The sequence below is a fragment of the Schistocerca serialis genome, chromosome 4 (assembly GCF_023864345.2).
Source record: "Schistocerca serialis cubense isolate TAMUIC-IGC-003099 chromosome 4, iqSchSeri2.2, whole genome shotgun sequence".
Taxonomy (NCBI): domain Eukaryota; kingdom Metazoa; phylum Arthropoda; class Insecta; order Orthoptera; family Acrididae; genus Schistocerca; species Schistocerca serialis.
In genome coordinates, this window is record NC_064641.1 from 12,417,221 (window position 1) to 12,443,530 (window position 26,310).

The 26,310-nt window shown below is 44.0% G+C and overlaps 1 protein-coding gene and 1 non-coding gene across 2 annotated transcripts in view; both read right to left on the reverse strand.

The window, feature by feature from the left end:
• The window catches only part of LOC126473704 (intraflagellar transport protein 172 homolog), a 358,573-nt gene that overhangs the window by 69,780 nt on the left and 262,483 nt on the right, over positions 1 to 26,310 (reverse strand). Inside the window, exons 23-26 of the mRNA XM_050100944.1 lie at positions 25,509 to 25,663; positions 18,208 to 18,388; positions 4,886 to 5,077; positions 4,680 to 4,797 (exon numbers count right to left, since the gene is read on the reverse strand). Of these exons, the coding sequence (XP_049956901.1) occupies positions 4,680 to 4,797; positions 4,886 to 5,077; positions 18,208 to 18,388; positions 25,509 to 25,663 (646 nt within the window). The remainder of the gene's footprint in view (positions 1 to 4,679; positions 4,798 to 4,885; positions 5,078 to 18,207; positions 18,389 to 25,508; positions 25,664 to 26,310) is intronic.
• Positions 23,140 to 23,214, reverse strand: Trnat-ugu (transfer RNA threonine (anticodon UGU)). The gene has a single exon. It is a non-coding gene; the product is annotated as a tRNA-Thr (tRNA).

The following is a 26,310-nucleotide window of genomic DNA, read 5'->3' on the forward strand; positions in this document are numbered from 1 at the left end:
ATGGTTTTATATACCGACGTAGAATTTCCCGGCTCTTTAGAAAACGAAACTCCTGGGAGAGGAGAGGCGGAGGGGGGGCATGTACGCTGATATTTTCGTATTACGAAGGTATAAATTTGAATCCCACCAAACACCGCAGGTCACTTTCCGAATCATTGAGATCGAGATTGCGATGTGCTTTTGTAAGGCAGTCATAGCTCATGTCACTTGATCTCGCACGCTGATGACAGCAATAGGACACGTGATGTAGTCAGCCAATAGCAAGAGCACTCTTAAGTAACGCGAACACACAAATAAGGGAATTTCATGGTGTTGCATTAAGATACATCACACAAATGTGCCAGTAAAATTTTTAATAATGACGTAAATGTCTGATCTGGGCTCAAAATTCTTCTAAATGGTCATCCTCAAAGAGTTGATTTTTAAATGGAATCAAACGTTTTGTGATTTAAGAAATTCATCATACATTCTCGCACATTGTTCATCTTGCGCAAAAGGAAATTTGCTTTGAATGTAACACTTTTCAAACCACCATTCGCAATATTTTCCCACGACCTGTTAGAAATAGGTTCGTTTCAGCAGTTGCAAGAGAACGCCAGATAACAGGCGTCACCACGATTGCACAGCTACGATGACACAAGAAGCCCTTATGTTCTATATGTAAAACATTAAAGATCTTACATTATGTCATAAAAGAAACAAGACATCAGAGGATACTTCAAGAGCATCGGAATTTCGTGAATCATACTAAAATGCATAATTCGGCTTAAAGTGCACATTCGTATGTCCATATTCAGATGTAAATTTTCTTGGAGTACCAGTGCTAGATTATCTCATGTTTGGATCTTTATTATGGTATAATGCCATACATGCACTTGAAATGCAGCGAACAGTTGAAACCAGCCAAGAGTGTGAAATTAAACACTTCGTTTCAAATAAATTGACTGCCTCAGCAGAAAAGATTAATAAAAGCCAAATCTCTTTAGCAAACCGACAAAAATAACTTCATTGTTCTGCAAGGTGATTAATGCTTGACCGCCAGAAAAGTGGAAATAAAATCTGAAACCAAAAACATATTTTAGCCTTCCATTACTAAGCGAAGGTATTTTAATTCATTTGATAGCTCCTGGAGACAAAAATCCATTTCATCATCATTTAACGTGAAAGCAATAAAAGGAGACGAAACAACAAAATCACTGAACGTAAACACGGGTCAGGTAGAGACAACCCACCTCAACTCGGACTGCTCTGTGCATCAGCCCCAGATTTACTATATTTCCGAACCGGGGCAATATTAGGTAGTGGCGCACAGCCACACTTCTGTAACCAGAAGCGGGGAAGGTACTACTCATTGTGACTAAACTGTGTATGCGCAAGAGCCCACCCGCAACTGCTCAAACGACTCTAATTTAAACAGTTGTCACGTCACGATCAGCGGAGGCAATTTGTTGTTATGAAGCATTGCACAGTCTTCCTAAGCCTTCAACACACTGTGCTGATAGCAGACACTTGTATGAGCACTGTGTTTTGTTGTTGTATATGGTGCATTTCCTTGCAACTTAAGTCCCCCCCCCCCCCCCCCCCCCCCTCTCGTTCACATTTTGTTGTTGCAGTATTATTCTGCAGTAGCGGGATGCAGTAATATCCTTTGTTAGAGTATTGGTTCTTACCAGTCAAAATCACAAAAATTTAACTGAAAACGAAAACAATGAAAAATTCCCAGAATTCCAAACAATTCCCGGGTTTTTCCCGGTTTTCTCCCAGATGGAAAAATTCCCGGGTTTTTCCCGGATCTCCCGGTTGTCCCCGGTCGTATACACCCTGGTTAAGAAAAGTTTTTAAAAAGTCCAGAAGGATGTGCATTATGCCAGAAATTAGCACCTCTGATAATAAAATTAAAACAGTTTGGAATATTGTTGAAAGGTAAACAGGACAACTGAGAGCATAAGAAGACTGTATTTCAACCACAGTCAATGAAATGTTTGATAACAAAAAGTCAGAAGTACAAAATATTTTTAATAATCATTCTTTAAGGGTTGTAGAGATCATAGGATCCAGCTACTCATTAGATGAAATTCAATCCACCTCTTCTACTGAAATTAGGAAAATAATAAATTCACTCAAACGTAAAATCTTGCACGGATTTGATGGCATTCCCAAGAGAGTACTAAAAGCTGGTTACCCACAGATAAGTATGATTTGCAGCCACATATGTCGTAGCTCCCTGAAACGGCATTTTTTCGGATAGGCTGAAATATGCTATTGTTAAACCATCACATAAAAAAGACAATAGGTCTGATGCTAACAACTACTGCCTAGTCTCACTTCTGACAGATTTATCCAAAATTCTGGAAACAGTAATGTATTCAAGGGTAGATTCGCATATTTGTAATAATGAAGTACTAACAAAATGTCAATTTGGTTTTCAGAAATGATTTTCAACAGAAAATTCTATATACTGTATATGATTTCACTGATCAAATATTAAATGCTCTGAATAACCGAACATCACCGTTGGGATATTTTATGATGTCTCAAAGGCTTTTGACTGTGTGAATCATTAAATTCTTGCAGATAAGCTTAAGTACTATGGTATGAGGGAGACAGTGCACAAATGTCTAGTTCATATTTAACTGGAAGAATGCAGAAGGTTGAAATTAGCAGAACAGATAGTATGCAAAAATCAGCACAGTCCTCTAACTGGGGAGGTATCACGAATGTTTGGTATTGGTTCCCTTGTTGTTCTTAATGTATATTAATGACTTGCTACTTTATATTCATAAAGATGCAAAGCTAGTTATTTTTGCTGATGACACAAGTATTCTAAGCACACCCAACAAACAAAAATTCTTCTCCTTCTTTTAGTGTTCAATCCTGAGGTTGGTTTGCAGCAGAGCACCATTAATCTCATCTGTCCAACTTCCTTTTCATTTCCACGTGTGTTACACCCAAAGAATTAGCTCAGGTAATTGTAAATAATGACTTGCAGAAAATTATTAAGTGGTTCTCTGCTAATGGTCTCTCACTAAATTTTGAGAAAACACAGTATATACAATTCTGGACAGTAAATGGCATAATACCATTGATAAATATGAACAGAACTCTGTTGCTAAGGCAGAATATTCCAAACTTCTGGATACGAGCATTGATGAGAAATTGTACTGGAAGAAATAATTGATGAGCTGCTGAAATGGGTAGGTTCAGCTACTTATGCTGGTAGGGTTACTGCAAATTTTGGTGATAAACATATTAGTAAAAGTACCCATTGCACAAAAGTGTGTAATCGGAATAATAGCTGGAGCCCAGCCAATATCACCTTGCAGACATTTATTTAAGGAACTCAGGATATTAACAGTACTTTCACAACTCATATATTCACTTATGAAAATTGTTATTAATATCCCATCCCAATTCAAAAACAATAACAAAGTGCATAGGCACAACACTAGAAGAAAGGATGATCTTCACTACTCTGAATTAAATCTGACTTTGGCACAGAAAGGGGTGGACTGGGCTGCCACAAAAATCTTTGGTCATTTGCCAAATAGCATTAAATGTCTGACAGATACCCAATCAGCATTTAAAAACAAGTTAAAAAGCTTTTGAATGACAACTCCTTCTACTCAACAGATGAATTTTCAGATATGAAGTAGTAACTGTAAAAGGTCATGTAGGAACACTTATGTTAAACTGACACATTCCACGTCGTAACAATATGTTGAATTCATGCTCTATGGAACAAGTATTAATGTAATGTAACCTTGCAGAAAAAAATTATCAGGGACATGTACAATACAAGGCCAAGAAAATCTTGCATGCCACTATAAAGAGATCTACATATATTAAATATTCCCTTGTCGCACTTACATGAAATAACTCTCTTCACAAATACTAACTCTGAACTGTTTTTTACAAATAAATAACTTCTGGCACATGTGTGAAACCAGAGACAACAAAAGCTTCATGCTTCATACAAACAGACTTCATCTCTTTGCATAGACCCCACAATATATGGGGATGAAAATACATAAGACACAAATATTTGAAGGGCTAAAAAAAGGTGGTACAGAAATGCTATTAATCTGCTGAGAAATCTTTTAATGACTATCTGATCATTTGAGCAGATTGAAGAAGGAGCCACTGGCTCCAAAAGCTTGCCCAGTTAACAACCTTTTACGAGTGTGTTCCACCACCACTTGGTGAGTAGATTTTTTATCTGCCCAATTAAATTAAATATCGTGTTCTGTGTACAATCTATTACAGCTACAAGCTGATGACTCTCCTGCACATGAAATCAATGATTTAAATTGTATATTATGAGACAATAAAATACTGACCCTGACCAATGTCTTATGAAGTAATAAATAGTTTTAGAAATAACAATTAACATATATGGTTACATGTGACTTTTGTGAAAATTATCAACATACAAAAGCGAGAAAATACATGACATATCTTTAAACAATACCACAGTAAAAAACTGATGCACACTAAGGAATATACATAACAACTGTAACAAACAGTATATTACATCTGTTTAGATTCAACCTTACAACAGTTCAAATTCAGCTTACTCTAAATTTTTAAAGTCAAGCACATCAAACAATTCAGTATGCCATCTGATTCACTCTGGGCCAATATATCATTGAATTGTAGAATAAACTAAAATTTTCACCTACCTAAAATTTTGGCAACCTCAACTGCTTGCTTTTCCTCTAAAAACCTGTTTGTCAGATCAGCTGCTTTACTCCACGCTTTTAAAATAAGGTTATGATCTTTAGTATTTGAAGAGTTTACCTGTAAAACCACACTCATCTAGTTTAAGAGCAGGTTAAACAATATATACCAAATAGCAATGGAACAATATATGCATGAGAGTGAATACCTTTAGAAGGCAGTCAACTGCAGCCTTGTACTCCCTGTTCTGTTCCCATTCATGTGCCTGGCTTACCAGACTGTTAGCATCTTTAGAACCCTTAACTCCAACTTCTCTGTCATATTGCTCTTTCAGAGCAGCCAAATATGTTGGAAGATATTCTTTGCATATTCGAAGTGCATCTGCCCACATTCCGGATTGCTGAAAGCATATGCCAACTGAGTCTGCATCTCTTAGAATCATAAAAATATACTTATGTCCATATATTTAAAAAAAAAGGAGATCCTTAAATACATTTCACCATTGTGACATTGTCTAAATTAAACGTGGTGGGACAACACAGATGCACATGAGGTATGGAGCATGTCAGCAGCAATATTCAAGTTGTAACAAAGTATCCAAATAAAACCATATATGGCCAGATCATTGGCAACTTTGAGATCAGAGCCAGACATCACAATACAGGGTGGGAGTAAAACATCATCGATACCATCATTTCATAGAGGAGGGAGGCAACATTCAACAGGAGAACAGGCAAAATCAATTGCACACTACAGCCCAGATCCAATACCATATCCTTTTCCCAAGTCTCAAAAGAAGTCCAACTAGCACAACAGCTGTCCACGACATTGTAGCAGCCTTTGAGTCATACTTTTCCCGCCAGAATTGTATCATGAGCTGTGAGAGATTGTTCTGTGTGCTCAGTGACCCACCAAATACATTCACCTGGTATGAAGGCACAGCCAATCTCAGTGAATGTGGTGTCTTGCGCACATCACGTGAACAAAAGAACAGTGGGATCATGTCTTGTTCAAAATAAGCCTGGAAATTGATTATTACTGTCTGTTCAACTGACATGTCTCTGAGGTGCTTTACAACCATGGATAGAGCAGAGAAAATTTTTCCTTGCAGTGGTCTGATGACTGGTGTGAGGAAATGACATTCTACAGTGGCATGTGTGCCTTTTTCACTGTACATATGAATCTGGGATCAGTATAAATGATGACAGTTCTTGACCACACAGGGAAGGCCAGGGTAACTGCAAGATGAGGACATATAGCACCTAGAGTTCCCAGATCACTCCACCTAACTAAATCTGGATGAACATGTATAAGATATCTAACCCAGATGATTGTATTCCTAACTTGCCAACATGGACCAATGTTAGACCAACTAAACGTGCTGGTCCAGCAGTATCAAGGTGCTATTCCGTATGTCACCAGCAGGGAGAAACCACACACTTCATATAACCATACAAATACACACAAATTTGCTGTACTCAGATCCATTTTATACTATTAAAATAAAACATTATGCACTTAATAAATCAACAACAAAAAAAGCATCTGCAATCAAGAATGGAAACTCAGAAAAATTGACTCAAAGATTCTCCAACAGATCACAATCCAATATTGGTGACAAAACACTTCACAAAAGACAAGAGGCACAGTACACAAATAATTTCCAGCTGTGATGTATTTGTTCTAATTGATTCATAACTTAAATAAAGATAATCAAATATATTACGTTATGTTACCTTATCAAAAAGACTAATTGCAATTTACATGCAATACTTAAAATTCTAATGAGAGAAAGTTTTGTTTGTCAATACACATTCTTAATTAAATTAGCTTCAAAACACTTAATATAACTGTATGAATCATTTCTGAAAAACACAGTAATTGTGTGTGTGTGTGTGTGTGTGTGTGTGTGTGTGTGTGTGTGTGGGTGGGTGGGTGGGTGGGTGAGTTTAGTGCCTATGGGCACTCAATAGCGAGGTTATCAGTATCTTTACTCATATTAAAAGTAATGAATGTGTAGAGAAGTAGTAATATATGACCATACACGTTAAGACAACAGGAAAGAAGAAAAGATGCTACACATGAGACTAAAACACAAGTAAAGCAAAAATGGAGCTAAAAGGAAGGCACAAGAAAATGTCACTGGCTGACCACTTATGTAAAATATGGGCGAGCCAGTCACCCCATGAACATATTAAAACCATCTACCTAAAATCTTGGTAAACACGTTGGACAACGCTCAAAACTTTAAAACGTGAATCAAATTCATTTGATTATTACTTAAAATAGACTGCAGATCCTTCGGCAAATCAGCCAAAGCCCACTGGCCGGAAAATAAAATGCAGTCTAATAAAACGTGGTGCACAGTGATCTGTATGCCACAAGCACCACACGCTGGAGGGTCCTCTTGCTGGAGCAAACACCCACGTGTCATAGGGCTACAGCCTATGGGAAGGCGAGTCAGGAGGACCTCATCCTGTCGACCTGGCTGGAAGGAGGTACGCCACAGCACAGTTCTGGGCTTTATGACATGGAGCTTATTGTAGTTACTTCGAGCCATTTATCCTCCCACCGATGCAAGACTCTAGAGCTCAACAGTGATGTCATAGTACGCAAGGAGTGGCACACTGAAAGACCTGAGAATCAAGGCACGCCTCCATGGCTGCGAGATCCATCCTTTCAATTCCCACAATTGCCTGGTGCCCTGGTACCCAGCTGAAAGACAACTCCTTTCACAGCCGTTGCAGGTGGAGGTAGCCATTCTGGGTAGTCTGGACAACTTTATCTGCTCAGTACAAACGTTTCAGAGAGTGAAGGGCACTCAGCGAATTGGAACAAACAAGCAATTTAGGGGTCGTACTGGTTCCACACCAAGTGACATCAGCACATGCTGCACGTGGATCCCAAACAGCATTGTGGCTTGTGGACCATTGGAAAAAAGTGCTCCAGAGGCAGACAAGCAACAGTCTGGTGTGTGGGTAAAGTCAGAGCTGCGAGGAACTTACATACCTGATGCACCATGAGGAGCCGGTGCCGGATGGTAAGTGGCGGTTCCCTGCCTCAACACAGAGGCTGGGTACAGGACTGGCCGGATAAGCATCCGTGGCCAGACGAACCCCTAATGGTGGACAGTGCCAATGATCGACAAATAAGAAGGCCCCGCTGACGCATACACCGTGCACCCATAGTCCAGCCGTGAACACGTGAAAGCCCTATAAAACTGGAGCAGACGCGCCATGTGTGCTCCCCAAGACCTGTGGCTACAGCACTTTAAGATGTGGCAACCATAACAATCTGGAGAAAAAAATGAGGCTCAGAAACCTCACTGAGTCTCTAAAATGTAGGATGCTGTCCTCCATTTGACAAGCAGGTAAATTAAAAGTACGATGAAAATGATTAAAATGAACACACACACACACACACACACATATACTTATCTGCAGAAAATTGAAAATCTATCTTTGCAGCCTGCTCCTCTAACCGCTACACTGTAAGTTGCAACTGGTGAGCCACTGTTGCAATTATGGAGGAGGAATAGAAAATAGCAACATTGTCCACAAATAAAGAGCACTGTACAGGACTGCTTACCATAGATCCAATACTGTTGATGGCTATGGCAAAGAGGGCAACACTTAAAACACTGCCCTGAGGGACACCATTCTCCTGTTCAAATCGATCTGACACTGAGACACCAACTCGGGTCCTAAAAAACCAGTGAGACATGAAAGACCATGTGAAGATGTAGAGGTGGCCACGAAAGCATCACTGATGCAGCTGTGCGAGAATGCAGTGTCTCCAAGTAGTATCATATGCCTTACTGGTATATCAGTACAGTGATGGTTACATAGAAAAGACTGCTGAATAGCCGCCTCTAGCAGTCAGGTTGTCAACAGTGGACCAAAATCTCCAGAAACCACACTGAGAGTGGCTAAGGAGTTGATTGGTCTCTAACAACCAGACCAGACGGCGGTCAACCATTCACTCCAGTGTCTTTCCTACGCAGCTTGTTAAGGCGATACTCTTGTAACTACTGGGAAATGTACAGTCCATTATTGGTTTCACGAGAGGTATCAGAACTGCCTCCCTCCATGAGTTCAGGAAGTTGCCTGTCTACCACATAAGATTAAAATATTTTAGGGGAACTTCCTTTGACGCCACTGGCAAATGACGAAGCATGCAGCATTGGATTTGGTAGTGAATGGGTGCAGTATCACTAGTCTCAGACAGTGCTGATTCGAGCTCCCACAAGGAGAAAGGAGAGTTGTAGGCCTCAGAACAGTTGGATCTGAAGTCCAGGTTGCCCCTCTAGACAGTTGCATGGTAGCTACTAAATGTCGGATCCTGGCTTGCATTGGCTATATTACACTCCTGGAAATTGAAATAAGAACACCGTGAATTCATTGTCCCAGGAAGGAGAAACTTTACTGACACATTCCTGGGGTCAGATACATCACATGATCACACTGACAGAACCACAGGCACATAGACACAGGCAACAGAGCATGCACAATGTCGGCACTAGTACAGTGTATATCCACCTTTCGCAGCAATGCAGGCTGCTATTTTCCCATGGAGACGATCGTAGAGATGCTGGATGTAGTCCTGTGGAACGGCTTGCCATGCCATTTCCACCTGGTGCCTCAGTTGGACCAGCGTTCGTGCTGGACGTGCAGACCGCGTGAGACGACGCTTCATCCAGTCCCAAACATGCTCAATGGGGGACAGATCCGGAGATCTTGCTGGCCAGAGTAGTTGACTTACACCTTCTAGAACACGTTGGGTGGCACGGGATACATGCGGACGTGCATTGTCCTGTTGGAACAGCAAGTTCCCTTGCCGGTCTAGGAATGGTAGAACGATGGGTTCGATGACGGTTTGGATGTACCGTGCACTATTCAGTGTCCCCTCGACGATCACCAGTGGTGTACGGCCAGTGTAGGAGATCGCTCCCCACACCATGATGCCGGGTGTTGGCCCTGTGTGCCTCGGTCGTATGCAGTCCTGATTGTGGCGCTCACCTGCACGGCGCCAAACACGCATACGACCATCATTGGCACCAAGGCAGAAGCGACTCTCATCGCTGAAGACGACATGTCTCCATTCGTCCCTCCATTCACACCTGTCGCGACACCACTGGAGGCGGGCTGCACGATGTTGGGGCATGAGCGGAAGACGGCCTAACGGTGTGCGGGACCGTAGCCCAGCTTCATGGAGACAGTTGCGAATGGTCCTCGCCGATACCCCAGGAGCAACAGTGTCCCTAATTTGCTGGGAAGTGGCGGTGCGGTCCCCTACGGCACTGCGTAGGATCCTACGGTCTTGGCGTGCATCCGTGCGTCGCTGCGGTTCGGTCCCAGGTCGACGGGCACGTGCACCTTCCGCCGACCACTGGCGACAACATCGATGTACTGTGGAGACCTCACGCCCCACGTGTTGAGCAATTCGGCGGTACGTCCACCCGGCCTCCCGCATGCCCACTATACGCCCTCGCTCAAAGTCCGTCAACTGCACATACGGTTCACGTCCACACTGTCGTGGCATGCTACCAGTGTTAAAGACTGCGATTGAGCTCCGTATGCCATGGCAAACTGGCTGACACTGACGGCGGCGGTGCACAAATGCTGCGCAGCTAGCGCCATTCGACGGCCAACACCGCGGTTCCTGGTGTGTCCGCTGTGCCGTTCGTGTGATCATTGCTTGTACAGCCCTCTCGCAGTGTCCGGAGCAAGTATGGTGGGTCTGACACACCGGTGTCAATGTGTTCTTTTTTCCATTTCCAGGAGTGTATTTGCAAAATGATCGGCCAGCTTCTGAGCGATGTCTCTGGGTGTCATTCGGAGACACATCTGTTTCAACACTGCTGCTATTGGTAAACGACTGTTTACCAGATATCGTCTGGATGACTTCCCATACTTTTGCTTTTCTTAATGACGCTGTGAGCCTTGGCTCTTGTGATTCAAAAGGCTGTGAGGTTGTCTGCTGTTGGGTGGCATTTAAACCGTTGAAGAGCTGCATGCCTGTCCCAGATGGCTGAATGGCACTCTTCTGTCCACCGAGGTACAGGTTGCCTCCTAAGAGGACCAAAAGACTTTGGTATGGATAGGTCAGAAGCAAGACAGATGACACGCATGATGTGGTCCACCCATTCCTGGACACTCTCATGGTGTTCAAACACAGCTGAACAGCTGAACAGCATCCAGTTAGCCCTGCCAATCATCCATGTTTGGGGCTTCTGTTCCAGCAATCTACCATCCAGTAGATGAATATGGATTGGGCAGTGGTCACTGGAATGAAGGCCGTCAATGACCTCCCAGTGAACAGAGTAAGCAACGGCTGGAGGATAAAGAGATAGGTTGATGGCCAAGAATGACACAGTAGTAGCACAGAAATGAGTTGGAGTACCAGTGTTTAAGATGCACAGCTCTTGAGATATCAGAGGCTCTCCAAAACTCAACCCCAAGAGCAAGTAAAGGTCAAGCCCCACAGAACATGATGGGCATTGAAGTCTTCCAGGAGGAGAAATGATCAGGGGAGTTGCTCCTTAACATCTGTGAGAGCATCAGCGGAGGTAAATAAAGAGAGCAAACTGGAATCTTCCAACGTGCATGAATTTCAGCTGCAACTGCTAGCAAGTTGCAGGCCAGTATCCAGGGGGAGAGCACAGGAGTGGCGCCCATTATTGACTTCCTGCAGGGGCCGGAGGGGGGATGGGGGGGAGGGGCACATAGGTGGAGGTTCAGTTTTTGGGCAAGATGATTGCCACAGCCCAACATCAACCTCCATCACCTCTGAAGAAGATTCGGAAGAGACCTCAGATAGGATGCCATCGACGTTATCAGACTGTGTATCTCCTGCTTCCTTCAGTGGACAATTCTCTGCCTTCAACTTCGATTTTTTGGTCTGAGGCAGCTTTGGAGCAACAACCTCAGAAGTGGTAGTGGCTGTAACAGCGCTGGGCGGTGCACAAGACTTGACATGTGGAGTAGCAGGAAGGTCCACAATGTCAGCAACCACGGCCTTTTCTGGAGTTATGGGAGGAGGGGCAGGCTTCAAAGGAACTGCACCAGCACAAGTGCATTGACAAACACAGGTACTAGTGCTGACAGTAGCAACCTCCGTTTGTGTAGCAGCATCAGTTTTCATGACAGGCTGTTTCAAAACAGAAGAAAAGGAGGCAGCAAATGAGGGCAGCTGCATGAACTTGTATAACTTCTTGGCTTCACCATATGGGATGCACTTTATTGTTTTGATCTCCTGGATCTTCCGTTCCTCAAAGAAATCTCTGCAGTTCCTGCTCCACACAGGGTGATCCCCAGAGCAGTTAACATACTTTTGAGGAAAGGAGCAACCAACGCCATCATGGGCGGCTTTACCAGACTTCCCGCAAGTGGCTTCTCCTTTACAGCTAAGAGTAGTGTGTCCAAAGTGCTGGCATTCAAAACACTACATTGGGTTTGGGTAATAACGTCATACACTTAGGTGTAAGAAACCTGCCTTCACATGCTCTGGTAGTTTTGTGCTGTTAAAAGTAAGGATAAAAAGAGTCTGATTTTACAAGATCGCCATACACCCATTTCATAACGTGTTGTATGTTGACAATGCCTTTCTGGGACCATTCGGCTTCCAGTTCTTCTTGGGGAATGTCAACTAAATCCCTGCAAGTCACAACACCTTTGCTGTAGTTCAAGGTGTTGTGCAATTCAGTGTCTATCGCATACTACCTGAGGCGTTGAGCTTTCGGCAGGTTCTTGACTTGTGGGGAGCTAGATGTTTCAACCAGCAGGGTCCCATTGCACAAGTGCGTAACAGATTTTAAGGTGCCATCAATGCCTTCTAAGCCTTTCTGTAAGTAAAATGGGGAAACTTTTTCAAAACTACCCTCTCTTCTTTTAACTATAAGAAACACATTCTGTGAAACAGCATGCATTCTGTTACTACCGACTGAATCAGAAGGACTGGCTACACAAGCCCTCTTGTTAGATTGGGTATTGGTACCTTCCAGTGGCCCACTCTTTCCGCTGGGAGGGGGTAAAGAAAATTTTGGAGGATCCATTTCGGTCCCACGAGCAGCTAGGGAAATAAGGGTTCACTGAGACAGAGCCTCATGTGCCTGAGTAAGCCTTCCACAACTGAGTGCAGCAGATTCCCCAGAGGGGAACGACTGTTCCACCTCAACGGCCATGCATCCAATCAATGTGCAGCACAGCTTGAGACTGAGGGTTTTTTAATAGAGGTTTATTACCACACCTTGAAATTATTATTATTATTTTTTTTTTTAATTGAGGTTTATTACATCCTTGCAATCTGGGCAGTGAAGCAAAGATCCCCATTGCTTGAAACACACAATGTTGCACCATCATGCTGAATGGTGGTCGCTGAAGCATGCCCAGAGCTTAAGCTGACAGAGGACTGGTGGCACTTACCAGTCCCCAACTCAGAAACCATGGGGTCACCAAGCCTGTACCCAGAAAATGAATGCTGAGCCCCTGAGGGTACAGTAATTAAGCAGCTGAAAATTATGTATGACTCTTTAACAAGGGAAATTGTATTAATATTGCTAACATGGGCTACACTGAAACTAGGAGTGAAAACGGCTATAATGTACAAACTGGCTTAGTGGGAGAAAACAGCATTAACAAATTATTTGCGTAACTGAAACTGGGTATTTCTAAGGAGCAGCTCTTTCAAGAACTGTGTTTTCATTAAACTATACAAATGACCATTTTTGGGGAAAATACTGTTTGTTCAAACAAACTGATATGAATTTCAGAATAAAATTCCATCACCAGCTGCACAATCAGGAAATACACTACTGGCCACTAAAATTGCTACACCATGAAGATGACATGCTACAGACGCGAAATTTAAGCGACAGGAAGAAGATGCTGTGATATCCAAATGATTAGCTTTTCAGAGCATTCACACAAGGTTGGAGCCGGTGGCGACAATTACAACGTGCTGATATGAGGAACGCTTTCAACTGATTTCTCATACACAAACATCAGTTGACCGGCGTTGCCTGGTGAAACGTTGTTGTGATGCCTCGTGTAAGGAGGAGAAATACATACCATCACATTTCCGACTTCGATAATGGTCAGATTGTAGCCTATCGCGATTGCGGTTTATTGTATTGCGACATTGCTGCTCACGTTGGTCGAGATCCAATGACTGTTAGCAGAATATGGAATCGGTGGGTTCAGGAGGGTAATACGGAACACTGTGCTGGATCCCAACGACCTCCGAGATGACAGGCATCTTATCCGCATGGCTGTAACGGATCATGCAGCCACGTCTCGATCCCTGAGTCAACATATGGGGACGTTTGCAAGACAATAACCATCTGCACGAACAGTTTGACGGCGTTTGCAGCAGCATGCACTATCAGCTTGGAGACCATGGCTGCGGTTACCCTTGATGCTGCATCACAGACAGGAGCGCCTGTGATGGTGTACTCAACGACAAACCTGGGTGCACGAATGGCAAAACGTCATTTTTTTGGATGAATCCAGGTTCTGTTTACAGCACCATGATGGTCGCATCCGTGTTTGGCGACATCGAGGTGAACGCACATTGGAATTGTGTATTCGTCATCGCCATACTGGCGTATCACCTGGCGTGATGGTATGGGGTAACACTGGTTACACATCTCGGTCACCTCTTGTTCACATTGACGGCACTTTGAACAGTGGACATTACATTTCAGATGTGTTACGACCCGTGGCTCCACCCTTCATTCGATCCCTGTGTAACCCTACATTTCAGCAAGATAATGCATGACTGCATGTTGCAGGTCCTGTACAGGCCTTTCTGTATATAGAAAATGTTCGACTGCTGCCCCGACGAGCACATTCTCCAGATCTCTCACCAACTGCAAACGTCTGGTCAATGGTGGCTGAGCAACTGGCTCGTCAGAATACGCCAGTCACTACTCTTGATGAACTGTGGTATCGTGTTGATAAAAGCCATAAAGTTTTAACTATCACCTTGAACAAGTGAAGTTACATAGTAAGTTTTTTGTTTGTTTACAGTTGCACACATACAGTACTCCTAATACACCTGACGTACGCCACAGTACCGTACTACGCCACGAGAGGAGCTGAAACAAAATGACATAGCCTATATCCACTTTATCAATAGGTTGTGCTAGTGTGTCTTGGTTATTAATGGAAACATTCAGGATTAAACCATCCCCTGTTTGGTGAGGCAGTGTGTGGAGTGACACGTCAGCTGTACTATTTGTATTTGTACCAACTGTTAAGCAACTTCTGAAGCTCTGCATTTACATGTTTGACAGAATACTTCATCCAGAGCCTGTCATATTGTTCAAACAATTCCTGGATGGATAATACTTAAAGTAAAAGGAAGTATAACAATCACCTGCAGTTGACTGATGTGTGGTGCATAGAAACATGCAAGAAAGAGTATTTTACTAACTTTCTAGCTCTTGCTCTTTCTCTAGAAAAGTACACACATTCACTCACACAACCACACAGACACCCAGACACACACACACACACACACACACACACACACAAACACACACACACACTCTTGGCCATGGAGAAACTGCCTGTTGATTATTGATAGCAGTTGCATGGGCAGATGGAGGTGGGGAAGGGGTATCGGAGGATGCACAAGGTGAGGAGGGAGATAATGTGTGGCAGGTCTTTGGACAGATGGCTCGCATAGTGAAGCAGCTGTTCAAGTCATTTGTGTTGTGGTGTCCAAAATTTTTGGCAATTGGATGGTCACGTTTGTGGTTTGCCACAGTTTGGTGGTGGCCATTCCTGCACATAGACAGGTAGCACTTGTCTTGCCCACACAGAACACCGTACAGAAATTGCACCATAGTTCGTATATAACATGGCTGCTTTCATATGCTGCCCTGCCTTTTATAGAGCAAGAAATGCCAGTGATTGGACTACAGTAGAAGGTGCTGGGTAGGTGTATGGGACAGGTGTTGCACTTGGGTCAACCACAAGGGAATGACCCATGGCGAGCAGGATTGGGAGCAGGATTTGAAGAGGGATGGATAGGGGTATTCTGTAGGTTGGACGGATGGCAGAACACAACTTAGGACGATATGAGTAGGATTTTGAGTGCGATACCACTATACTACCTGATCAGCAGAGAGCAAGTCAGTGGCAGGTTAACAGGTTTAATGGTCACAGGCCTCAAGGAAGGAAGATTAGGGTTTAATGTCCCATTGGTATTGAGGTCAATACAGATGGAGCACAATCTTGGACAGTTTCAAAGATGGGGAAGGTAATCGGCCGTGCCCTTTCGAAGGAACCATCCTGGCATTTGCCTTGAGCAATTTAGCAAAATCACAGAAAACTTGTCCGCCCCCGGTAGCTGAGTGGTCAGCACGACAGAATGTCAATCCTTAGGGCCCAGGTTCGATTCTCGGCTGGGTCGGAGATTTTCTCCGCTCACGGACTGGGTGTTGTGTTGTCCTAATCCTCGTCATTTCATCCCCATCAATGCACAAGTCGCCGAAGTGGCGAATGGTCTACCCGACGGGGGACCCAAGTCAGATGACTGCACATGTATACAGAAAACTATAGCAAAATCACAGAAAACTTAAAACTGGAGGCATCATCCTACCGAATGTGAATTAACCGCTCCTCCACCTTACTCAGTTAGTGACATGAGAGGAGAGATGGCACAGGAGATCTGTTTATGGGTACCGTCTGCCAACAATAGCCTCTGTTAAAGGTTATTCATATATTTTGAGAACTTTTGCTTTCCACTGCAGATGTGGCATACATGGATGGTGAGGATGTAAGGAAGAAGCTATTTGACATGGAACAGTTGTGACCTGTTAAAGTGGAAGTAATGTTGGTGATTGGTGCACTTGATATGACCAGACATATTTTATGGAGCCATCTGAGAGGTGGAGGTCGTCATGTAGGGAAATGGCTTGTCGAGTTGAAAATGACTGGGTGAAATGGATTTGGGAGTAGATGTTGAGGTTATCGAGTAAAGAACAAAAATTGTCCCTGCCACAGTCCTGATCACGCAAATGTTATCAATGAATCTGAGCTAGACACGAGGTTTATCATGTTGACTGGACAGAAAAGATTCCTTGAGATAGCACAGGACTGTGCAATGCGAGTGCTCATGGCAGTACCACAGATTTGTTTGTATATTTGGTTTTTGAAAGTGAAATATTTGTGGGTCAGGATGTAGTTGGAAAGGAGGATTAGGGAAGATGTTGTGTGTTTGGTGTTAAAGGGTCACTGGGAAACACAGTATTCCATGGCTGAAAGGTCATGGGCATGGGAGATGTTAATGTACATGGATGTCACATCCAAAGTGACTAACATGGCATCTGATGGTAATGGGACTTAAGCAGCTGCCTCACTATGCGAGTCATTTGGATACTTCCTTTCACTACTAGATTCTCTTAATTACGCGCATGGGAATTATCCCTCCATCATATTCCTCACTTTTACAGTCATCCTGGCCTAAATCTCCACTAACCTGCTTCCAATGCCTCATTTTCTCTTTCCCTTCTCTCTTCTGCCCACACCAGTCCCCCCCCCCCCCCCCCAGTCCAGATAATGCATTACCTTCTCCCATTATTATCCCCCTCTCCCTCCCTTGCGAGCATTCTCTCTCTCTCTCTCTACCCACAGAACCCCTTTCATCTAGGCCAGCCACTCCATCGTCTCTTGTAAGACCTGCCCCACACCGCCCCTCTACTCCCTTTTCACCTCGTACGTCCTTCCATACTTCCTTACCCCCTCCCCACCTTAATCTACCAAGGAAACTGCTAATGATAATCAACAGTCAATCCTGCTGTGGCCAGGGGCATGAGCATTTGGATGTCTGTGTGATGTAAGGATACGTGTTCTTCCACTAGAGAAAGAACATGAGCTCAAAAGCTAGTAAAATATTGTTTTATGCTGCATGTTTCTATGTGGCACACATCTGAGTGAATAGTTGTCTTTCCTTAATTTTTCATATTGTTCAATCTTCACATCTGTGTGACGAGGTTTCCCAATGATATGTCTGATGTCATCCTCAGTTGCATAGCTGAGGTTACTGTTCTTTGCACTTACAATATGCATTATATGATCTTCACCAGATCTTTCCCCAGTGAGCCTACACCATAGTGCTTCATAACAGAGATAGGAAAGATAACAAGTAACAAAAAACCTCCTATTTTGTTTCTTGCAACATATTTACCATCTCTTTCTTGATCACACACAGATAATTATGAAACAACACAAAAACACTTCAGGCTTTCCCGGCAATCTAATGACATCTTGGTTGTCGGGTGTTCTGCCGGATATCAGCGTCGTACTTGCACGATATTTCAGTCTCGAGCTACGTGACCGAAATATCGTGCAAGTACGACGCTGATATCCGGCAGAACACCCGACAACCAAGATGTCAACACAAAAACATATTAAGTAATGCAAATTTAATGCTGAAGTATGTCCTACCTAACAATATTTGGCTACAAATCATTAAGTGTGAAAATGCCTCAGAGTAATACATAAAATCCAATAGGTGCCATACCTGATAATATTTGATTATAAGTTCTGGTAACTGAGCACGTAAGAGCAAGGATTCAAACAGTTGAAAGCTTTTGTTGTTGAAAGCATCTTTTGCCTGTTCTTGGAGGACTTCAGCTACTGATTCAGGGTCATGATTTTCTGCCACTCGTTGAGCACTATCCCAGTCTCGGTTGTGTATGTACCTATAAATTGAAACAAAACAATTTCATTACAGCATATAATACAAATTTTACATATACAATTCACACATTACAATTTCTGAAACTCAGTTTGTTATTTTTTAAATTAAGCGTTAATATACATATGAAGGAAATACTACTATTAGGTATATTGCCCATAAGTGTGCTATGAGCCAAATATCATCCTCGGTCATGAAAAATTATTGTTTTCAACTATAAAAGTGTTAATATCTAGTAAATTATGTACACATTAATAAAAAGCTGCTACTATGATGAAGAATATTATGACACAGAACGTTTTACTTCAGATAATGATCAGTATATAATCAGATAGGTCATCAAATGCTCTTATCTGCCAATAACAGCCCAAGAAAGTTTACCTGTAAGTCACACCAGAATGGAAAACTAACATGGCGGAGACTTAACATTCCAAAGGCTATCATTTTATGAGTGGAGGACGATCAAAGGATTTCACCCTTTTGTAATTTTGATGTATCTGGTAATGAAGGAACAAGTCTCCAAAGCCACTGTTGCTCATACTTGCTACTGCAGTTGCATGTGTTGTAGAGGTAACCAGCTCAAAGCACAGTGATGGCAGAAAGTTCATCACCAGTATTTGTTTGGCAGGGAGATGAAAAACGTAGTATATGCAGAGTTGGACCAATGCATTTTTGGCCACCACACTCGTGTGTACACTTTGCGAGCCAGGCATGGCCACTAAAAGTTATTTGTCAACAGAAGACGTACTGAGCAGTTTACTGCCAAGCTTCTTGCAGTCACCACACCATCCAGGGGTGCAATCCACGTCATTTTGCGGCTTGAGCCACATCTACACCTGAATTGCAGGTCGTGGTAAAAGTGCTGCAACGGTAGACACCTATTTCTGTCTGCACGGATACATGTTCATGTGACATTGCACCCATATTCCTCTGCTAGTGGGTACTTTGGTCACTATTCAGCCCCTCAGTGGCCAGTTCAGCTCTGAGCTCCAGACCAAACAAAAACTGCCCTCAAGCCTGCACTTTGGACCACAGTGCTTGCCACTGCCCCTACCCATCAGATGTGGTATCTTGCACCTTTGTCAGGATCACAGCTACTGGCCATATGTCAGCTGCTCTGGAAGGCATCACTTCCTCCGCTCATCAGCAATACTGACGAATTTTTGTGGGCTTTGTCACAGTGGCCTCTACTACATATCATTACAGAAGGATATTTCAACTGTAGTCACATGTGGATTTGTCGCATGCTCCAACATCTGTTTGCAATTAGTTGGCTGCAGTAGCAGCTCCTAGCCTCATCTGTCACTAGGGCCATCCTCACCACCATGTAGAGGTCAATGCTGACAAGCCGTGTCTCATTTGGCCAGATGATGCAACCAAGGCCGGTCCTCTTCCTGTGAATGACCACGCTTCGACAGGATAAGGATGTTGAGGCTATATCTTCATGTGTATTTCCATGTTTCTTGAGGTGTCTTCATTCGTTTTGCTAGAGCAGCGTTTCACGTTCTCGGTTGTTCATTTGTTTTACAACCAGATCAATTTTGCTTGTGTACTAGTAGTCTCGATGGGCAGCACACCCATAATTCTTGCGTTGTGCCAGTCCATATACTATTACAATGGGAGTGTGTCCAACTGTGTACCAGACAAGGTCTGTTCAACTGTTTATAAGACCAAGTCTGTTTGTGCCTTCCTACAGTGTGAATGTGTCTCTTGTGTACCAGACATGGAACGTTCAGTTCTTTCTTTCTGTAACTGAGTTCAATTATTTGGTTCTCCCGATATTAGTAGGCATTCCTTGAAATTCTTGTTCACATTCCTCAGCAAATTCAGCTTCTTGCCAATATTCTCTCCCCTGCATTGTACAGACGGTCTGTTCATGTACATTCTCTTAACATGTTGTTGTCAACGTGTGTATTTCTTGTGTTCCTGTGTGCATTCAGGTTCTAGTATTCTCATGTGCATTCTCTCAACATGCTGTTTTCAGTGTATGTATTTCTTGTGTTTCTGTGTGCATTCAGGTTCTAGTATTCTCACTCATCAGAGCTCTTGTCGCCTTCAGTCCACCAATTCAGGGATCAGGCAACTCAGAATCCACTGCAGAACAACACGTCAATCACACAGGTGCCCCAGTTTTTTCTGCAGCATTCTGGTAGTGTTTTCAGAAGTTTCTGTGTGCAGTAAGCTGGGCCAAAAGTAGTGAGCCAGCTTGATCAAAACTATGTGGTCGAAATGCAGGACATAATCACAGCCCTGATGATGCAGTACTCATATAAATGGATGAAGAAGGAAATGATCCAACAGATTTCATCAGCTGAAGAACAATGGGTGCACCGAGATGAATGCATCGGCTGGATGCCTTCTTAGTTCCTGCACCAGCTGCAGATATCCTGGAGAAATTGGCAGAGCTTATTCACCAAACTGGGGCACCATGGTAAGTCAAACATATACCTCTCCATCACATTATTACCATGCTGGGCCCTTCCACCTTGTCTTGCACTCGATAGACTCATCATAGCAACGGCTGAGTTTGAGGCCCGTAGTAGCAAAGGTTGAGTTTAAGGCCATGCTGCAACAAGGCATCGTGTGACCATCAAGCAATTTGTGGTCTTTTGCCTCACATTCAGCACCAAAAAAGGACAATCTGTGGCACCCATATGGGGACTACTGTGCGCTGAATTCAAGGACGGTGCCGGACAGATACCTGGTGCCGCATCTACTGGATTTTAGCAATCCCTTGGCGGGCTCAACTATATTTAGCAAGGTCAGATGCATGATAGTGTTCATGCAGACCCCTGTGGTGCTGGAAGACATACAAGAAACAGCAATTGACACCCTCTTTAGGCTCTTTGAGAGCATATATATCAACGTTTGGCCTTCCGAATGCTGCCCAGACTTGGCAGGGTTTCGTGGACAGCATTTCAGAAGGCTTTCCAGGGTGTGTCGCATACCACAACAACATCCTCGTGCAGCCACCAAACGACCGTCTTTCAGCACCTCAGCCAGGCTGTCATCAGGGTAACAGAGATTGAATTTCTAGGGCATCTAATGACCTCTACCAGATCCATGCCTCTACGCAACAAAGTGCATGTGATCTCAAACATGTCATGCTCACAGATCCGTACGGGCCTCTGCCAACACCTCGGTACGATCAACTTCTGCTGGCACCATCTGAAAAAAGCTGCCGTGATGCTGCTACCCCTGTCCACAGCACTATGCGGCCCCACTGCCTAAGGAAGGACCCTCATTACACAGACAGATGCAATGGAACAAAGCTTTGCCGAGTTCAGATGGGGCCACACTGAAGTGATGCTGCTCACCGATCTGATACGCAACGCAGAGTTAGCCAGAGCTGCGAATGCCGACTGCTAACGGTGCAGCACTCCAAAAGAATGTTGGCAGCAGCTGGCAACCAAACGGTTTCTTTTCACAGTAGTTATCAACGTCACAATGCTCACGGAGTGTGTGTGACTGCAAGTTGCTTGCAGTGTACCAAGTGGTGAAATACTTTCGTTCATCAGTAGAAGCCTATCCTTTCATTATTTTCACTGACCACAAGCCAATAACTAATGTGTTTTGGAGCAACAGCATCAACTGTTCACTATACCAACTACAACAGTTGGAGTATGTTTCACAGTTCACTACTGACATTCACCGTATTTTCAGGACGGACAACATCATCACCTACTGCTCGTCTCACCATCGTGCTGCTATCCCCACCCTCACAAACTTCGAGGATGTCACCAAGAACAGGAGAGTAATGAACAATTGGACAGCTTCTGCCAGGACACCTCCAGCAGCCTACGACTGAATTAGTGCCCATTCCCGGTTCCTCCTGCAAGATTTAGTGTGATTTCTCGATAGGTGCACATCGCCCATTTCTCCCACAAAAATTCCAGCACAGTGCATTAGAATGCATCTATGGGCTATCACACCCCAGTGTAAACACTACTGTCACACTTGTGACTGCATTTTTCGTCTGGCCAGGACTCCAGAAAGACTGTTGGCAATGGACACATACCTGTGCTGCACTCCGGTGTGCCAAAGTCAGGAGACATACCCACGCATCCATCGACACCTTCCCCGACGTGGCACACCATATCGCACATGTCCGTATGGGCACTGTGGAGCCTCTTCCTCTGTCCCAATGCAAGCGGTATCTGCTCACAATGGTGGACCGTTTGATGTGCTGGGCAGAGGCAACGCCAACAGTGGACATCACCACTGAGACTGATGCTACCGCCTTTGACGACACCTAAGTGGCACCTGCAGCTGTCCCAGTCATGCAACAACAGATTGTGGTCACCAGTTTGATGGCATGCTGTTTACAAGTGTCACCCGCTGTGTGGTGTGCAGCTACATCACAGTGAGAAGACTAGAAGACTCTGCAGATTGAATGTAACGGCAAGCTGACTACTCTCAATCGACTGAGTCAAGCTGGCTTACGTCTATAGTGCTCCAGCTGCCATTCACTTCTTTGATCCCACGGAGGACCCGTCAATGGTCGATGCCCCCCCTCGCAACTGTCAGACAGCCTCCATTGAAGCACGGACGCTGCCAGCTGTCACTGTGCAGCCACATGCCCCTCAGCCTACCCCCACACCACATAGGAAGCTGCCCAGACCATGCCTCACACATGCACCCTCAAGATGTCATGTCGCATGATGCAACAATCATGCACCTGAAATGATAATTAAATGGACACCCTAGCTGCAAACAGGCGTTGATGTACTTCATTGGGGACATGTTGAAAATGTGTGCCCCGACCGGGACTCGAACCCGGGATCTCCTGCTTACATGGCAGACGCTCTATCCATCTGGGCCACCGCGGGCACAGAGGATAGTGTGTCTGCAGGGACTTATCCCTTGCACGTTCCCCGTGAGATCCACATTCCCAACATGTCCACACCACTACATTCGTAGTGCGCCTAATAGATGTTTGCCCATCATACTCATTACTCGTGGCAGATTAATCTACCAAGTCCCGTACGAGTTCGGGCACAGCGTGTGCGTTCGCACAAGAAGGTCAATGGCCGGGAAGCCATATTTTAACTATATATGACGGTAGTATCTGTTCCCAAAAGAACAGTTACTGTGGATGACCATGCAGCTTTGCTAGAAATGAAATGATAATTAAATGGACACCCTAACTGCAAACATGTCCCCAATGAAGTACATCAACGCCTGTTTGCAGCTAGGGTGTCCATTTAATTATCATTTCATTTCTAGCAAAGCTGCATGGTCATCCATGGTAACTGTTCTTTCGGGAACAGATACTACTGTCATATATAATCATGCACCTGTCCTGCTGCCTGCTGTTGAGTCACTGTCTACGGTGGGCCGCCTCACCAGCTGCGGTCTCTATCTCCAGATGTGCTCTGGACATCGCCTCCTGTCTCACTCGCTGTTTGTCCATTGTAGCTCCTGGACCCACTGTCACGTCTCTGTGCCTCCGCCATGTTGGGCGTTCATGCTGTTTCGACTTTTGTGCCGGTCTCTGCATTGCATTCCTATTGGGCTTGTCCATCTTGTCCATTACAGTACCCAGTCCAGCATTCAAGCTCCTATGCGTGAGCATAGGCTCTCCATAGTCTCCGTGGGCCTGTTGTTGTACATGCTGAGGTTGCATTGACTGCCGTGCCATGTTTCTGCATTCGGTATTCCAAGAACTCAGTGCATTATGAACAGCGCATTTTTGCCAACAATGTGTTTCGTGTCCTTTATTCGTGTTTAACCAGACTTTGTTCGTGCGCCAGTGTCCTCTGAGGTGACACCTCTACACTGAACATTTCCAGCCACACATCACCACGGACAGCTCCTGGACAGTGCTGCCTGTCACTGCTGTGTCCTGCATACTTTAGTTTCTCCCAGATTCTACACATTACTTGCCCCACACTCCCCTTTCCCCACACACACTGTATTTCTGTATTTGCCAGCTACTTGTTACTTGGTTGGTTGGCTGATTCGGGAGAGGAGGGCAGGGGGCGGGGGGGGGGGGGGGGGGGGGGGGGGGGGGGGGGGGACAACCAAACAGCAAGGTCATCGGTCCCATCGGATTAGGGACAGATGGGGAAGGAAGTCGGCCATGCCCTTTCAAAGGAACCAGCCTGCCATTTGCTTGAAGTGATTTAGGGAAATCACGGGAAACCTAAATCAGGATAGCTGGATGCAGGTTTGAATTGTCATCCTCTCGACTATGAGTCCAGTGTGCTAACCACCAAGCCACCTCATTTGTTTGCTTGTTAGTGTTGCTATGACTATATAAATGTCTGTTTAGGTATTTGTGTACTTAAACTCAAAACAGAACAGTGATTTCTATTGTGACAGCCGCACCGCAGAATTTTACAGATCGTAGCACACCAGTATTCACATGCTGAGCGCAGTTTTACCATTTGGCCAACCTTTGGCAACAGTGCAGCACCCACAGGCATGGAAGAGACAAAGTGAAAGCGTTTATGCCAATTGCGGATTCCGTCAGCTGTGAACCAAGTGGGTCAAGTACAGTGTGCGCTCTCCACCAACGCATTCACAAATATGGAATAGTTGCCAATCGTTTGCTCCATCCCATCACGTCCACAAATTAAATGGCGCCCCATGAGATGAGAGGTAATTTACATGTTCGGCTGGACACACATCCTTTGTCTCGCCGTGGCCATGAGACCATACCATGCACTCAATCACTGAGAAGCATGCACCCTCCAGGATCAGTGGTCGATATATTTACTGCAGTCACGCGATTGCGGTTTGTGGACATTTCAGACAGTACTTCTGCAAGTTTTTTTAGTGTACCAACCATTGCTAATAAATTTATTATTACATAATCGTGTGGTTGATCAGTTAGCGTCGCCTGTTGTCTACGCCCTGAACTTAGTGTGTGGTACCACCAGTAATAGCCAGCTCACTGCACAATGGACTTGAAAGCGGCAAAAAACCACCAATTCTGCGCTTCACTATGAAAGCTAGTAAAACTTTTTAACTAGTAAACTTTTCTGTGCTGTCTCTGTGCTATGCATCAATCAGCTGCAGATGAGAGATCACCTTCCCTCAATTCAGTTTACTGGTTCTCGTCTGGAATTTTAACTAGAGTATTGTTAAGATATACATGTGATTTTAAAAGGGATACGCACATGAGTACTGCTTCCTTTGGTTTACCACCTTTGACAAATTCTTCTTCAGCTTCTTGAAATTTGCCTTCATCTTCCAATGTCATAGCATACTTGTAATGAATATCAGGAAGTTTTGATTTTAACCCAGATTGTGCCAGCTCAAATGCAAAGTCAAACTGAAAAAAAGTAATGTATTGTGATTATGGAAAAAGTCACTCATGCAGGCAAGACTTTTACAATAACCTCCATATAATGTTGTACAATTGTGTAATGCTTTTAATACAAGTACACAGTGCTGTGAAATGCAATGTATAATGTTATATTACAATACATATCTCAATGTAAATTCAAATAATTAGGCTGTTTTTTGAAAAAAAAAAATCAAATTAATAGCATAAAAAGGAAGTTGGCTGCACCCCACCACACACACACACACACACACACACACACACACACACACACACACACAAAACCAAGGTTCCAGGCAGCAATGCACCTGTAATGACAAGCAGTCATTTACAATGCACACTGTAAACTTTCTCAAGACATTTTTCACACAAGATGACACACTAGATCACCTCCAACAGATCTCTCATACTAAATCCACCTATGCCCATAACAGCCCTCACATCACTGATAATCATCAGCAGCAGAGAAGCACTTTCCTTATCATGCATTATTAGCCAGGATTCGAAAAGCTCAGCCATATCATTTGCCTGTGTTTAAAGACTAATTTGTTCCCTCTGAAAGGAGAAACATCATTCCCAAGGCCCTCACTACACACACAAATTGGTATTCTACCTCTTGGACAACATGTGTTATA